The sequence below is a fragment of the Rhinichthys klamathensis genome, unplaced genomic scaffold (genome assembly GCF_029890125.1).
Source record: "Rhinichthys klamathensis goyatoka isolate OS25496 unplaced genomic scaffold, OSU_Roscu_1.1 h1tg000014l_1, whole genome shotgun sequence".
NCBI classification, from domain to species: Eukaryota; Metazoa; Chordata; class Actinopteri; order Cypriniformes; family Leuciscidae; genus Rhinichthys; species Rhinichthys klamathensis.
In genome coordinates this window covers 146607-164339 of record NW_026606566.1, presented here as the reverse complement: position 1 = coordinate 164339, position 17733 = coordinate 146607, and the positions used below count along the sequence as shown (strand labels likewise).

General features: G+C 39.6%; 1 protein-coding gene across 1 annotated transcript in view; it reads left to right on the top strand.

The window, feature by feature from the left end:
• Positions 1–17733, top strand: part of elna (elastin a) — a 76123-nt gene that overhangs the window by 49210 nt on the left and 9180 nt on the right. The window contains exons 24-43 of the mRNA XM_056270710.1: positions 1413–1487; positions 4067–4102; positions 4181–4246; positions 4666–4740; positions 4920–4952; positions 5594–5677; positions 5799–5831; positions 5957–6052; positions 6214–6246; positions 6332–6394; positions 7738–7800; positions 8892–8924; positions 10161–10232; positions 10441–10473; positions 10826–10897; positions 10981–11013; positions 11151–11261; positions 12475–12516; positions 14260–14301; positions 17227–17256. Coding sequence (XP_056126685.1) covers positions 1413–1487; positions 4067–4102; positions 4181–4246; positions 4666–4740; positions 4920–4952; positions 5594–5677; positions 5799–5831; positions 5957–6052; positions 6214–6246; positions 6332–6394; positions 7738–7800; positions 8892–8924; positions 10161–10232; positions 10441–10473; positions 10826–10897; positions 10981–11013; positions 11151–11261; positions 12475–12516; positions 14260–14301; positions 17227–17256 — 1125 coding nt within the window. The remainder of the gene's footprint in view (positions 1–1412; positions 1488–4066; positions 4103–4180; positions 4247–4665; positions 4741–4919; positions 4953–5593; positions 5678–5798; positions 5832–5956; positions 6053–6213; positions 6247–6331; positions 6395–7737; positions 7801–8891; positions 8925–10160; positions 10233–10440; positions 10474–10825; positions 10898–10980; positions 11014–11150; positions 11262–12474; positions 12517–14259; positions 14302–17226; positions 17257–17733) is intronic.

The window sequence follows — 17733 nt, the reverse complement described above, 5'->3', positions numbered from 1 at the left end:
GGAAAAAAACTATCCCAGCAGACGGATATAGCCTCCCTCCAGTCCAGACCCGAGACGTCAGGAAGCTGCCGCGGATCGACGTATTCGGCCCCGATCCTGTAGCAGGCCTTAACCGTCTCATCGCTCAGGTCACAGTCCTTGAGCAGAGAACAAAATTTAACAGTAAAATCAAAAAGATCGCGGCTTTCCTGGGCCAGCGCCGCGATCTGTTCCCAACACATCCTGGAAGGGGAATCGGTTAAAGCTGGGACTGAACTGGAACTTGCTCGAGTGTGTGGCCGGGTATTCTGTCACAATAACCATGGGGACCAGAATACTAATCAACAGACTTTATTTATACACAGAGCAAATCCAGGGCAGAAGAATAAATGTAGAAAACTCAGAAGATACTTGTAGACACATTAAACTTGAACTCAAGCACGAATTCCTAAATGCTCTCATAGACAGTCCTTATGATATCATTTAGATGAGCATGGGATGTTCTCACTGACAGTCCTCGGGATATCACTCACAGATGCACGGGGAATTCTCATACAGACAGTCCTTGAATTAACACTCAAGTCAGTCACTGGAGATGAGCAGTCGATCAAGTATTCACGTTCATAGAAGACTCTTGAATAAACAATCACGTTAGATATAGGAATCACCTCAAGCGTTGAGACGTAGAAACACTCCGAGGCATACTAACACTCGGATAGCCAACACGAGAATATCCCCGTTTGTAATGACGATCTCTCACGTATACACTGGAGTCACCCCGAGTGAGGGAACACAGAGCCACTCGCCGATAACCTCTGGAGCCAGTGTTTCAGATCACAGAAGTAGCATGTGGAAACAGAAACATGAAGTAACGTATAATACCCGGCAGTGAGACAATGGGAGTGAGGAGGTTATAAAGGATCAGCATAGGGAGATCAAGAGGTGATAGGGAACAGCTGCGGTGATGAGGGAAGTGAGTGCAGGTGCGGGGATCCAGGGGGAATGCTGGGAAATGTAGTGCGGGACAGGACCAGGGAAAACCGTGACAGAGGGGGAACAAACAATCAAAACTAATTAGCTTTTTGAGGCACTTGGTAAACAAAATATGCATGAGCACAACTGTAAATCCTCCTTTGTCGTCAAATCTCAGATGGCAGTTATTGGCCTTTCATCAGTTCAATTAAAATTTGTGCCACAGTTAGTTTGGCCACGATCTTGGATTTTGATTAAAAAAATAAAAAAAGAACTACTCCTGCAAATGACAATGACAGACTAGCGCCTGAGATCAAGCCACTCAAAAGTTACTGGATGGATTTTAGAGTCTCAGGGGCATTTTTTTAAGTGGTTCACTGCTTATTTTATTAAAACATTTTACAAATATTAAGACTTTTTAAAAAAATATGATCTCAAACAACTTGTGTCTTTTTTCATAGGTGCAGGTGGTGTACCAGTTGGTGGAGTAGCGGGGGGAGCTGGAGCAATTCCTGGAACAGTACCAGGGGCTGGAGGTGAGTTTTACATCATGCAAATATTGCATCTGATGAAACCTAAAATTCATGTTGTGAGGTAAAAATGACCATTGCGGTGTTACAGTCAAGACTCCTATACATCAAACGAGGTGGGGTCCCCTTACCTATGCCTCGATCTAATGTTTCTTTTGGCCAACCCCAAAAGAGGGCTACTTCGACGAATAGCCTGAATGACTTGAGGACCACAGTGAGGGCTTCCCCGCCCAGTACCCAATCCCTGTGGGCCCCTCACTCCTCTCAAACCCCCAAGCCGTGGAGTTTCCAACTGAGCACGCTGGCCCCTCTCATGACTGGCAAGTCGTTTTATTTTGGGCTCCACCTGCTGACCAGATGTCAATCGTAGCATCAGAGATTGAGCTTGAGTCTGGAGATAAGGACTCGGCTGCGCTTCCTCCTTCTGGGAGAGTTGCGTTGCCCTAGCCTGATCCAGAGTTGATGGCTAATCTTGCCCGGGCCGGGAAAGGGTTGGGCTCGGTGGAATCCTCCAAGGCGTGTCCCGAACCCTTGAGGTTGGACGATTGGTATCTCTAGTCCATTTAATTTGGGACATGGCCAATTATGTCCATAATGTCCATATCTATAACATCTTTCACATATCTTCCATTACAATGATCGAAGAGTCTCAATACATTTATTTCTGCTTTCTTTACAAGGTCTGACACCCGCTCAAGCCAAAGCAGCTAAATACGGTAAGATAGATTTGAATGATTCAGTCTAAGACCAGATATCCAAAGCATCTTATAATGTTTTCTTCTCTGATCTCCTAGGTTTGGGTGGGGCAGGTGGAACTGGTGCTGGGCCTGGTTTTGGAGGACAGTACCCTGGAGCTGGAGGTGAGTGGGAACAAACAATCGAAACTAACTAGGTTTTTGAGGCACTTGGTAAACGAAATGTCCATGAGCACAACTGTAAATCCTGCTTTGTCGTCAAATCTCCGATGGCAGTTATTGGCTCCAATATTAGCTGCTAAGTTTTTCTCCTTTCATCAGGACAATTATAATTTGTGCCACAGTTAGTTTGGCCACTATCTTGGAATTTGATTAAAAAAATAAAATAAAATAAAAACTACTCCTGCAAATGACAAGGACAGACTAGCTGCCCGAGATCAAGCCACTAAAAAGTTACTGGATGGATTTTAGAGTCTCAGGGGCATTTTTTAAAGTGGTTCACTGCTTATTTTATTAAAATATTTTACAAATATTAAGACATTTTAAAAAAAACATGATCTCAAACAAGAAGCCTCCTAAATATGGTAAGATAAGTATTACAAACAACTATAGTTCCCTCTCAGTCGGTCACATTCAACGTTACGTCGACGTCACCGACGTATTAGGATCACGCCAGGGAGCCTATCTTCTGCGAGTGGTAACAGAACAAGGAAATGGACATTGGAGTGCGAGATTTGCATCTCGCGCTCCGCCCTGCAGCGCGTGTATAAATAAGAAGAGGATGTACGCACCATTTGCCTTTCGCTTCGGAGCTGAACAGTTCTGTATGTCTCTGAAGAGTGTTGGTTTGCAATGAGCGAGTATGTTGAGCTCTTCTGGAAGAAGCCTCTCATCTGGTGTCGGTGTGACAGTGCGAGACAGCAGTGGTCGTGAGCCTCTAGCGCTCTCAACTGCTGTTTTAACGGCATTTTCTTTTCTTTGATTGTTGGTTGGTTAGAGGGCGTTCAGAGTGAGTGCTTCACTGTGCGGGCTACACCATCCCCTGCCAGTGTTTGCCACGGAAATTTCTCCTGTGTGCTTCGGCACCTTAGAAAGCTATTTCCTGAAAGAGTAACACGGGTGTGACTGCCTCTTTTTCAAGATGTCATATCACCTGTGTGTTTCTGGGTGCGGTCGTTCCCTGGCGCAGACTGACGGTCACAAAAATTGCATCACGTGTCTGGGCATTCAGCACGCTGAAGCAGCGTTTGTGGATGATTCATGTTCCCATTTCGGGAATATGACCATCGCGGTGTTACGGTCGAGACTCCCATACATCAAACGAGGTGGGTTCCCCTTACCTATGCCTCGATCTATTGTTTCTTTTGGCCAACCCCAAAAGAGAGCTACTTCGACGAATAGCCTGAATGACTTGAGGATCACAGTGAGGGCTTCCCCGCCCAGTACCCAATCCGTGTGGGCCCCTCTCTCCTCTCAAACCCCCCAAGCCGTGGAGTTTCCAGCTGAGCACGTTGGCCCCTCTCATGACCGGCCAGTCGTTTTATTCGGGGCTCCCCCTGCTGACCAGATGTCAATCGTAGCATCAGATAGTGAGCTTGAGTCTGGAGATGAGGACTTGACTGTACTTCCTCCTTCTGGTAGAGTTGCGTTGCCCGAGCCTGATCCAGAGTTGATGGCTAAGCTTGCCCGGGCCACTGAGAGGGTTGGGCTCGAGTGGAATCCTCCACCGTGTCCCGAACCCTCGAGGTTGGACGATTAGTATATCTAGTCCATTTAATTTGGGACATGGCCAGTTATGTCCATAATGTCCATATCTATAACATGTTTCACATATCTTCCATTACATTGATCATAGAGTCTCAATACATTTATTTCTGCTTTCTTTACAAGGTCTGACACCCGCTCAAGCCAAAGCAGCTAAATACGGTAAGATAGATTTGAATGATTCAGTCTAAGACCAGAAATCCACAGCATCTTATAATGTATTCTTCTCTGATCTCCTAGGTTTGGGTGTGGCAGGTGGAGCTGGTGCTGGGCCTGGTTTTGGAGGACTGTACCCTGGAGCAGGAGGTGAGGGGGAACAAACAATCGAAAATTACTAGCTTTTTGAGGCACTTGGTAAGCAAAATATCCATGAGCACAACTGTAAATTTTTCCTTCTCGTCAAATCTCAGATGGCAGTTATTGGCTTCAATTTTTGCTGCTAAGTTTTTCTCATTTTATCAGTTCAATTAAAATTTGTGCCACAGTTAGTTTGGCCACTATCTTGGATTTTGATTAAAAAAATAAAATAAAATAAAAACTACTCCTGCAAAAAACAAGGACAGACTAGCTGCCTGAGATCAAGCCACTCAAAAGTTACTGGATGGATTTTAGAGTCTCAGAAGCATTTTTTAAAAGTGGTTCACTGCTTATTTAATTAAAATATTTTACAAATATTAAGACATTTTTAAAAAGATGATCTCAAACAACTTGTGTCTTTTTCTTAGGTGCAGGTGGTGTACCAGTTGGTGGAGTAGCGGGAGGAGCTGGAGTAATTCCTGGAACAGCACCAGGGGCTGGAGGTGAGTTTTACATCATGCAAATATTGCATCTGACGAAACCTAAAATTCATGTCGTGAGGTAAAAATGCTGCTAATAATAAAGAATTATAAGTTATATTATAATAAATTATAATAAAAAATAAAAAGGTAAACTATGTTAATAATTGTAGAAATTACTTTACCAATTCCTTTTATTTTAGTGTATCCAGGTGGAGTGAAGCCTCCTAAATATGGTAAGAAAAGTATTAATTACAATTTATCGGTGCATGATTTAATTCAGAGATTGTATGTACAGTACAGGTTTTAGCTGACTGAGGAGCAAGGATTACAGCAAGAACTTGGCGCAATGGGCTGCTAGTGATCTTTGATCTTGCTAGTACCTAGATCTTGCCAGTGTTCTATGAAGAACCTTTAAGTGTCATGTAAATACCCTGGTACACTAAGATAGTAATCATTAAGTACCATGGTATGTTTCACTGTACATCAGAATATCATGGTTTGCCATGATATATTTAAGAGAGTTTGATAAACAAAGTATAATTTCAAAAAAGTCCAAAATTGATTCTGTTCACATCACAAGTCAAGTCAAGTCACATTTATTTATATAGCGCTTTTCACAATACAGATTGCATCAAAGCAGCTTCACAGTGATAACATGAAAGTAGTACAACACAGTTCAATAATATTGTTGAATATTAAATATCCCCAACTAAGCAAGCCAAAAGCAAGGCGACAGTGGCAAGGTGACAAGCACTTGAGATAGTTGGTGCTAAGCAGTAAAAAGTGCTATACTGTATTAGCACTTTCACAGCCATTTTACCAGACATTATGTGTGCAAAATGACACTGATTGTCTGCCCATGACTTGTCTGTAGGAGGAGCAGGAGGGGCTGGTGTTTTCCCAGGTTATGGTTCTGTTGCTGGGATCGGAGGACCTGGAGCTGTGCCTGGGGCTGGAGGTGCAGTAAATGTTGATTTGTCTCAATTTCTCACAACTGTTGTTTGTCAGTTGAGCTTATTTTGTTTCTCGATGTAGTTTAGTTTTGGTTAATATTTCATAACAGTGATAAATGTTTTCAGGGCTAGGAGCTGGCGTCAAACCTCCTAAATATGGTATGGGTTTGACTCTTTTCTTAGACACTGTCTAGATTGCATTGGCAATGCTCTGTAAGATAAATAGTTTGCAGTATTATCAGTAGAGTATTGCTTGGTCAAAGATTATGCTGTTGTGGCCTTAGGAGTACCTGGAGGAACAGGTTTCGGAGTCCCTGGAGGAGTACCAGGAGGAGTCCCCGGAGGAGTACCAGGAGGAATACCAATAACTGGAGCTGGAGGTATCACTGCTTTATTCTGGAAAGCATGATGGAAAAACTGAATTAGCTGACATGTTAGACATAATCTTTTTTTTTTTTTTGGATTGGAAGATTTTGGATGAAAATGCATGGGCTTCAGCATTGTATTTTAAAACTCATCTGTTTATATTTGTGTGTTTAAGGATACCCTGCTGGTGCCAAAGCTCTTAAATACGGTATTTATATTAGCTGAGTATTTATATATAAACCAGAGATTAGGAACATTGCATTGTCTGCTCTAAATCAAAATTCTTCATCTAGGTTTGGGTGGTGGTGGTGGTTTACCAGGAGGGACTGGATTTGTCCCTGGGCATCAGAGACCAGGTAATATTAGTCAATATTAATATAACAGCTGTTTACATTGTGAGTAAACAAGGATATTAAAACAAATGGCAAATTACATTACTGAGTTTAAATTGAGGTGAACAACAAAGTTTTCATTTAGAGAGATTATATATGATTTCTTCAGTAATTTTACTTGTTCTGGTTTACATTGTATTCAAGCTTGCCTAGCCATATACAAAAAAAATGTTTATATTTAACATCTGAAGAGTCTGTTGCAACACCAAAATAAATAGCTTGTTAAATTACTTTAGGCTTTGAATGCATAAATCCATTTTTTTTTGTACTGTAACCATGTTCCTTGAAACAGATTGGATTTGGATGTTTGAAAATATAGCTCATGCTCAATTAATTGGAAACATGACTGAGCATGTTTGTCTCATTAATACTACATGGCTTCCCTCAAATTAAGCTTGCTGCTGTGAAAGTATTTGGCACCACTTTTGTTTTATGGGGTATGAGACTGGAGCTGGGGCCAGATCCCTAAGTAAGCTAAGAACAGCCCCTGGATATTATACTCAGGTGTAGTAAATTGTGGACCTTTTTGTGGCAGTTTCTCCTGCCAAGGATGCCTGAGGCGATAGGCTGGAGTGACTTGCTCCCATCGAGTGTCCATGGAGGTAGACTCGGATGGAACCCCCGATGTTCAACATAACTTTAATCACAAATAAATATAAACAAAAGGAAAGTGAAGTGAAGTGGCAGCCCCTCACAGATGACTGCCACATAAACTAAAACAAAACAACACATAAAGTCCAGGCTTGGTCCTCTCTCACCTTCCACCTCCTTTTATCCTTCCGGAGATCATTCGTGTGACTCGAGACCGTTCACCGCCACCGGCATCACTCCGCTTCCGCGGCTCTGGGCCCCACCCTGCTTGCCACACTGATAAAAGCTCATACCTCCAAACAATACAGGTGCACAAAGCAGGACTGTTTGTTTAGTTCTGTGGCACGTTTGTGACTTGTAATGGGCACATAGAATATGAATTACATTAGGTGAAAATAAAGTAAACTAAAGCAGTGTAGGCAAATTCCGGTTCAGCTGTAGACAACTGAGATGGTCTATTCACTACTTTTGTCTGCTAACTGCTGACTACTTTTCTTGACCAACTAGTTACAAGTAAAAATGTGTTTATAGCAAGACCTAAAGAGCAGTTACAGAGCCTTGAAATTTGGAAATGTTCTATTTTTTATTATGGTTTATAAAATTTTGGTATGCTAAGATTTTTGCAATACCGATTTTTTTAGTTTGCCAGTTAAAAACCGTTACAGCCATGACAGTATGACCTTCCTTAAGTCTAATGGCATTTGTTCTGTCATTAGGTTTGGGCGGAGCTGGAGGAGTCCTAGGTGGAGTTGGAACAGGAACTGGATATCCCATTGGAGGTGAAATTATTACATTTTCAAATATTCAACCAATAAAGTACACTACAACTTTCATCCCAGTGAGACAACAACATGATGTGCCGCAATACACGCCGAGTTCTAAACTAGTAGCTAAGCATCATAGCCTTAACCTGATGTAAGCAGAGACTGACACCTTCTGGAGTGAGACAAAAGAGGTGTAACATGCAGTCTGACTCTTGGGTTCATTGAAAACCAAAGTGACACTGCAATCTGTATTGTTTACAGTGGATTTATTGAGCAAGCAGTAAGGCCACTTAAAAGAGCATTCTTCAGTCTAGAGATGACACGAGTTTGGACAAGGAGTTCAGACAGAAAGGGTCTGATCTTATTATATTGTTAATGAGCCTAGATCAATGATAATGCTGTGTTGAATTAGACAGGCCGGAATGACAAGGAGCTCAGTCTTCACTAGGCTGAGTTGGAGGTGGTTTTGTTGCATTGAGGCTTAGGCAAGTAAAGATGCAGCCATTGTGTGATCATCATACTAGGACGAGAAAGGGAGCTGCATGTCATCAGCATAACAGTGGAAGGAAAATCAATCTGCCTGGATGATAGGTGCCAGTGCTGGTGTATATGAAGAAGTAGAGAGGGACAAGAATCGAACCCTGAGGTACCCAGTAGTTAACTGACTGTTAACTGACTTAGACAGGTCCAGCAGAATGAAGTGGATGATTCCCCACCAACCACAGGGTAATCAATAGCAATACAGTCTTCCTTGAATGTCTGCCTAAAGAATCGTTGTCTAGCAGGATATTCTACTAAAGGAAAATTAAATAAATGATTGTTGAAGATGGGGAGAATACGGTCAAGGGGCAGGTGGTAGGAGAGATTTAGAAGCCTCTGTGACAGGAGAGAAAAGAGGAGAGCCACAGTTGCATATACTAGGCGAGTTGCATTTGTGTGGTATACTAGGTGGTTATGAATTTGTTATGCTGAGAATTGATTGCTAATGACTATAACCTTATCTGAGAAATACTACAAAGGTTAAGTCATTGCCCATTATGCTACAAAATTAGGAAATATTTTCTCAATTGTGCAGCAATGTAAACATAGATTTAATATTTTCTCAGGATATGGAACCGGGGCAAAACCACCTAAATATGGTAAATGGTTTTAATTTTTAAAAACAAACAGGAATTTCAACACATTAGATCAGGGGTCTCCAAACTCATTCCTGGAAGGCCACTGTCCTGCAGAGTTTAGCTCCAACCCCAATTGAACACACCTGAACCAGCTAATCAGTGGCTGAATCCGAAATCGCCCCCCATACCCTCAAATAGGGCGTTATTTGAGGGGACAGCCATTTGTAGTGGTGTCCGAAACCACAGTGGACATTATTGAGTGCACTTACTCAATCCCACATTGCACTGCAATAACAAGTGTACAACCGATGTACGCTCAACGGCTGTCCGAATTTGCTCACTCCTTTTCATTCACTCCTTCAAGTGAACGGTATCAGGGGACTAACTTAGGGAATAGTGAATGAGGGATTAGGGGGCGATTTCGGATTCAGCCTTTGTCTTACTGGGGTTTTAATTGGGGTTGGAGCTAAACTCTGCATGACAGTGGCCCTCCAGGACTGAGTTTGGAGACCCCTGCATTAGATAATCTCTAGACCAGGGGTGCCCAATCCTGTTCCTGGAGGCCCACATTCCCGCAGAATTTGGTCCCAACCCTGCTCCAACTCACCTGCTGGTTGTTTCTAGTAATCCACCTTAATTAGCTAGTTCAGGTGTTTGATTGGGTTGGAGCTAAACTCTGCAAGATGTTATCCCCCAAGGATTAGGGGTATTATCCCCCCTAAACTGAAATCAATGTTTAATAAAGTCAGCATGAAATGAAAAATCTCAGTTTGTTAAATGCATGTTATATATCTTATTGTGAATGGTTTGTTGGTTTATATGGTTTTTTTTTTTTAAATATCTTTTTAATCAAAATGTAATAACTCAAAACCGGTCCCGAGAACCCACTGCTCTACATATTTTGTATATCTTCCTGATTTAACACACTTGATTCAGATCATCAGTTCATTAGGTGAACTGAGTGTGTCAGATAAGAGATGTGACAAAGTGTGCAGAGCTGTGGGTCCCCAGGACCAGGATTGAAACCACTGTCATAACTGGATCTTCCAGTGAAAACGTCTCTCTGGTGACGTATGCAGGGCTTTTCTAATTTGGTTATCTTAAAACTCGCTCATGCTAATCTGCCTTCAGTTTTATGTGGCATTAAAAAAATTCTCTTTTGATAATGTTACACTCAGTTATACATCACAATATGGAGGAAAAGATCTGTAGCTACTTCAGTTTCATCACGATTTTAATGACAAATTGAATGTGTAGGTGTACCGGGTGGAGTACCTGGAGGTGTACCTGGTGGTGTTCCGGGTGGTGTACCTGGTGGTGTACCTGGAGGTCTCTATTCATTTTTTTTTCACTGATAGCTGCACCATTTAATCAAGACATTTATTGCTTAAAGATTACTGCTCACTTTTGCTTAAACTCTGAAAAGTCTTTAAAGGTTTAAATTAAACTGAATTCTCAGAATAATTAGGCAAGTATTATATATCATAAATTATGATTTTAAAGATTAGTTCTATAAATTGAATTGATGCCATTACAGGGTACCCAGCAGGAGTTAAACCTCCAAAATACGGTGAGAGACATTAACATTTTGTACTTTTATCTAAATACATTTTAAAGGTATTCCTTTTTTTTTTTTGCTTAATAAATGTTTACACAAAAACAAATAAATACCATTTTTGAAATATGTTTAAAATAATTTCTAAGCTTGAGTTCAAGCTGTTTCCTCTAGCCCTTCCCTACGGACATCAAGTCAAAAAAGCTTTCCCGTAATAGCATAAAGATTATATAGGCAAACTAACTCTTAATTTTAAATAAGAGCCACAGTGATATTTACCTAAAAATAAAAGTTGGCTACAGGGAAAAAGAGATGTTTGTACAAACTGGTTGGCACTGATTTGAATGGTGACACGGTTTGCCTGCAGGAGTCGCGGGAGGTGCAGGAACGGGACCTGGTGCAGGAGCACCACTGCCTGGGACAGGATTGACACCAGGAGGTAATGATTCAACTGACTCATGAACAGGTCACTGTCAATGTGAGATAATAATTTATTTATTATACTCATTTCATTTTTTACAGGATATCCTAGTGGAGTCAAACCTCCTAAAACTGGTACGGTTGTTCATATACATTATAGCTTCACATACTGCTCCATCTAAACCTGTGTTCACCTGTCTTTTGTCATGCCATTTAATAAGGAGATGGAACATAACATATAGCACCTGTTGGTTTTTCCCAATGTGTGCTAGGTGCTGGGATCACTGGAACTAATATAGCAGGTCCTGGTGCAACACCTGGTGGTGACGTGGTGGTCGTACCGGGTGGCACTGGGGTGCCCATTGCACCAAGTGGAAAACCAGGTACGAAAAATAGCCTTGCTCAAACAAATGCCATGAAGCACAAAGTATATCATGCTTGAGTTGCAGTAAAAATGGTAACACTTTAGAATACGGTTCCTTTGTTAATGAATAACTACACAGGAACAAATGAGTAACACAATATTAACAATCTAGTAACTACTATTAACTAACAAGAAATTCTGATTAACGAATTAGTAAGTAACAGCGCACAGATGAAAGTGGTAGTTCACTATTAACTAATTGATAACTACTATTTTTTTAATGCTTCCCAGAGAACTACTGAAGAAGATTAATAGTTCATGCAAAACTAATCAATAACTAATGCAGGACAAATGACTAGCACTACATTAACATTAATAACTGCTGTAAACAAATACACAAGGTTTATCAATATGTAATAGCATAGCAGACTTATGATTTGGGAAATAATTAGCCTATGCTCTCTCCTAGAGAACTATTTATCAACTGAATAATTTTAAAGAAATGGCTTTTTAAATGCAGTAGTCGGGACCTTACTTGTCCTGTAGTGATTCAATGCCAGTCCAGAGGAATGCCAGAAAATTGGCCAGAGTCACGGTGACGGCTGGAACATATTGAGTTATCGGCCATCCAAATACCATATAAATATATATAAAAATAATTTATTAATGTCTCCTACCTCATACGTGTGTGCAAATTATCTTGTGAAGGATTAGAAGATTCTACACTTTAGGATTTGCTTTTCATGTAATAATCATGATAACTAACTAGTAATTACTCAAGTGTTACTACACACTTCTATGGGAATTGCTATCTAAAACTTCACCAAAAACCTCAAAAGCTTAAAAGAATTAGTAATTCCTTTAGAAGTATGTAGTAACACTTGAGTAATTACTAGTTAGTTACAGTGATCTTCACTTTAGAATACGGATCCAAATAATTAGTCATTCCTTTAGAAGTATGTAGTAACACTTGAGTCATTACTAGTTAGTTACCATGATTCTTACAGTAGTTCTCTGGGAAGCATTAAAAACAAGTAGTTATCGATTAGTTAATAGTGAACTACCACTTTCATCTGTGCGCTGTTACTTACTAATTTGTTAATCAGAATTTCTTGTTAGTTAATAGTAGTTAGATTGTTAATATTGTGTTACTCATTTGTTCCTGTGTAGTTATTCATTAACGAAGGAACCGTATTCTAAAGTGTTACCGTAAAAATGTGTTCATTCCACAGCAAAGCTTCCAACCCTGACCCCCTCAGGGACTGATCTACCAGGTGAGTACAAAATGGGTGACCTCTATGTACTCTCAGTGACATTTGTTCATCTGTTGTCATTAGTCAATTATAGTACACTAATGTCAAAGATACTAGTATAAAGTCTGCCCTTCTTTGTATTTTATTGTGGCCAAGAACTGACCAGGACAGGAAGAGACAGTCAGACTGGCATTTGACCAGTCAGTTTTGTGTTCCTGTGTGTGAGAGAGAGATAGAGCTTGTCAGAGCCGACACTTGAACTCAGGTCGACAGCGTGAGAGTCTGAATATGTGAGTTACTGAGGAGATTGTGAAGCACTAGAGAAGACTTACACAGGCAGGTGGCTTCAGGACAACTAAACACCAAACAAAGAAACTAGAGCTGCGTCCGAAATCGCATACTGTCCACTCTAGAAGGTACAACATTTGGTTTGAAATGAACATCGTGACCGTTAAAAAAGTTCTATATAGTATATGGGTAGTATGAATGAAATTCAGATGTACTATATCCGCCATTTTGTCATGTGACCTTAGGTGTCAGTTGCATCGCTTCACTGCCAATTACAAATCCTCTCCTGTGGCCTAATAGGATGATGAAGTGTCCAGTATATGCGCACTTTTTGCCTACTGTTTTATGAATACTATGCATTTAGACATACTACTCGGCTCACACACATTGTAGGAGACAGATGCTGAATTTAGAACCTATAAGTACACATACTACTTTTACCATATCTTTGTATGGTAAGAGTAGTATGCGGTTCTGAATTCAGCAAGAGCCAATATAATACACACAGGTGATTGAGACACAGGTAAAGACAATAACACTAATTACAAGTTGTGGGAACAAGACATGAGGGCGCAATGAGGACCTTTAGAGGCTGTAAAAGCATCACAACAAAACCAAGTACTGACACAGCTAGCTCTGAATATGCCACAATAATGGGAAAAAAGCAAGTACTATCTCATTCAAGTAATGGTGCAGCGGTTTTTACAAACAGTTGTACAGACAAATAATAGTAATTGATTGTAGTCCTTTTTAAAAATATGTATAATTTCATGGACTTAAATGAAATAAAGTACACACATTTCTCAAAAACATCCCCTTTACTTGACAATATGTGTCTCTATACAGACGACGCCATTTTCAAAACGATCCCCATTCACACGGATCCGCGAAAACGACTAAAAACTCTGTATTCTGTGCCAGACCGTTAGATGGCGATGAAACGCTATAGTCTGAACACGTAATACGCATGAGCATGACGCCATCGTGTTGTTTACATGGAGACCGTTTTCAAAAACTTGCACTTTGAAACCTGTTTTTAATAAGTTTGCGTTTGGGGAGATTGTCAACTTAGTGAGAATTTAGGACAGAAATATATCACTATTACAAAGTATTCACACTACTAGTAATAACATTATAAAACAATATATTAATATTGTAGACTAGATATAACATGTTACTTCTGTTATTTTTGTAAGAGTAGAGATAGTGAGACAGTATATCCACAAACAATGGTGACTATTACTGTATGTGTTAACTGATCATTTGTATAAACATCTGTCAGCTTGCTGGTATTTTCCTCTTCCCCCTATCTATCAAACTGAGCCCTAGAAAATAACGATAACCATAATAATTGATAGGTAGTTTCTTTCATCACCTCCACAACTGCACCCTGTTACGGCCTCTAAGCTAGTCACCTCTATGCTGCGTGTCTTTGAACTGCAAGGGTTGAAGGTGGAACGTGTTGTTTCTTGGCAGGACCGACAGCTATTGTAGCCACTGGCAAGGCCCCTGAGCTCAGTAAGATCTACTGTGTTGCATGTGCAAATGTCTTGTCTAAATGTAGCGGAACTCCATTAGCGTTTAGCTCTGGCTTTAATTCTCTTTCGCCTTCCTAACCTTGCTGCTATCTGCGCTTGAGTTTGCAGATCTGCGTTTTCTCAGATGTGTTACTCACAATCTGTACCTGTAGCAGGATATGGTCCAGTTTTGTGTCTTCAAAACACAACATGCACACTTAGTATTAAGAAAGAACATGATCAGTTCTGAGCAGGGACCAAAATTAACTCTCAGCGAGCAGCAAATGCGAGCAAAAATTGGCTTCTGCAGTTGAAGAGTGACTTTATAACTGCAACATTATATATGGTTTACATCTAATTCAAATCGGAGACAAAACTATCTGTCATGAGCGACCCCAGTGGGAAATTAACCATTTTACATTTTCTGGGATCAGTTTTCTTTTTCTCCAGAACTCCATGTGGTGACACAAAATCATATCTGAGATAGAGACTGCATCATCTTGAATATGACACTGCAAGTGACACAAATATACAAGGAAAAATCAGCTAAATTATCCCATTTTATTGCAAAATGCAGTTTCATGCAGTTTCATTAAGACATTTTTATGGGCAATCATTCTTCTCAATTCACCCTCCATTGGCAGGGGAGGCAAAATGTTAATTTTGGACCCTGGTTCAAAGTCTTCAGTGCACTAAATGAAACTTCAAAAACTTGTTTGATATCGAGACTCGTTCAGAATCTGTTGTTGTTCAGCTCCTGATGGGTCATTCTCAGGATGCTGTGCCATTTGACAATGTGCTTTTTAATCACATATTATAATAGAAGATAATAATAACCTGTGACATTTGTCTTTTAAAACACTTTTTGTACCAACCCTGTTACTACCAAAATATTGTGTGCTTAAAAGTCAGTGTGGAAGTGGTTAATAATGACCTGAGCTAACAACTATATGTGCACCCCACCTTAATATTTACATTCAGTGCTGTACATCCGTGTGCTTTCTGATAAAAACAACTTTAAATCTGATCACTGTTAAGACTGACCATGCCAATATACACTCAAAAAAATGATATGTTTGCTTTACTTAACTTTTTTATGTAAACAGGTTCCACCGGTTCCACATAACTATGTTTCGTTAAACAAACATAATATGTTCATGTAACTTCAACATCATGGAATTTGGTCATTTTAAGCGACCCAATTAAACTCTGAGCTAATGAGTTAATTAAGTGAATAACTGAGTGATGATTGAGCATTATTGAAGACACCTGATGTTAACAAGCAGAATCTCTGAAGGAGAAAACCGGAATGTTTAAGTCACCATTATGGAGATAAGTGTGTGTTTTAGTTGGGCTCTTGACCATTAACTTATTAACCTTAGATTTTGTTTGGTTGCTGTACATGAGTTATAACAGCCGGATGAACAATGAACTGAGGAGATCTGATGGTGTTGGTTGTGATTTAACATAATCATTATTTCACAATCATTTGACCTCAATCACTGAACTTATATTGAACCCAATTTCTGAGTTAAGTTTACCTTACTGTCATTGTAGAGCATACTATTTTTAGCCTTTTCAATGAAATTCAAATGATCAAGTCAATAAATAAAAAATAAACTTCTTAAAAAATATCCTGAGTAGGCACACACAGACATCAAGAATCAGCATATGAATCTCAGCAATGGTGACAAACAGATCATAAGCTCATTATTTATTCATGCAGCAATGCATGATGGGAGCCATGAATGAGTTTTGATTGGTGGCACGCAGAATGCACTGCAACATGCTTTATAATTGTCACCATTGCTGAGATTCACAGGCTGATTCTTGATGTCTGTGTGTGCCTACTCAAAATATTTTTTTAAGGAAGTTTCTTTTTTATTTATTGATTTGATCATTTAAATTTCATTGAAAAGTCTAAAAAATAGTATGCTCTACAATGACAGTGCTGTTATTATTTGTAAGGTAAACTTAACTCAGAAATTTGGTTTAATATAAGTTCAGTGACTCAGGTCAAATGATTGTGAAATAATGATTATGTTAAAACACAACCAATACCATCAGATGACCTTTGTTTATTGTTCATCCGGCTGTTATAACTCATGTACAGCAACCAAACAAAATCTAAAGTTAATAAGTTAATGGTCAAGAGCCCAACTAAAACAAATACTTATCTCCATAATGGTGACTTAAACATTCCGGTTTTCTCCTTCAGAGATTCTGCTTGTTAACATCAGGTGTCTTCAACAATGCTCAATCATCACTCAGTTATTCACTTAATTAACTCATTAGCTCAGAGTTTAATTGGGTCGCTTAAAATGACCAAATTCCATGATGTTGAAGTTACATGAACATATTATGTTTGTTTAACGAAACATAGTTATGTGGAACCGGTGGAACCTGTTTACATAAAAAAGTTAAGTAAAGCCAACATATCATTTTTTTGAGTGTAAGTGTAACCATGATGAAATGCTGACGAAGACTGTAAGAGAAACTTAAGATGAACCATATTGTTAAAAGGACTTTAAAAAAAAATATATTGACATAAGACATAATTTGAAAAATTGCAGCATAACAGGCTTGAATAAAAAGTGTAGAGACAAAGACATTTTATAAACTCACAGACAGTGATATTTTTCATTTGAAGAAAAGCAAAATGTGGGTGGAATTTGTTTTGTTTAAATTTAAAACCCAATAACATGTCGTGGTTATGAATGGGCTTACGTCTATTAAAACTTTAGCATCTGCAATGTCATTTTTCCTGTTAATGATATCATTCAGTCATGGCCATTTAAAAGGCACTGTTTCCTGAGGATGACCCAGATGGACACACTAGGGGTTTTATTTATTGTTATAATGTAGCTTGTGTTTCTGTCTGGACTGTATATATCAGCTTATAATCATGGCCTGTTGTGTTACTCAGGTGGTGTGCAAAGAGTGCCTAGTGGTGCGGGTGAGTACATGCAGCTTCCTTTTGTCTAGAACTATATGTCCTGGGCTTCAGATACATTAGTCACCCTGAGCCGTGATAGCAGTTGGGACGGCGTCCTTTAAAAGACAATGTATCATTCCCTATCAAACCCCAGACACTCCATGTTTAACTTGATAGTTGCCTTAGAATCACCCTATGAAAAATATGCAGGAATTGAAGACAAAATTCACAGCCCAAAGTTGTATAGTCGTGTACCGTCTCTACAGTCACGGAAAATACAAAATGTTCAGAAAATATAATCCACAGGACAATTATGTCAAGTTTTCTGGAAGAAAGAAAGACATGTGTGAAATGTGGAAGGCACAAAACACTCTGGCAAAGAAACTGAGCAAAAGGTGGAGAATATAAAGTGGAGGAATCAAGAGAAAAGTGAGAGCAGGTGAGAGATAATGAGTGGCTATCGAGTGGAGGACGAACACAAAAATAAAGAAGAGAGAA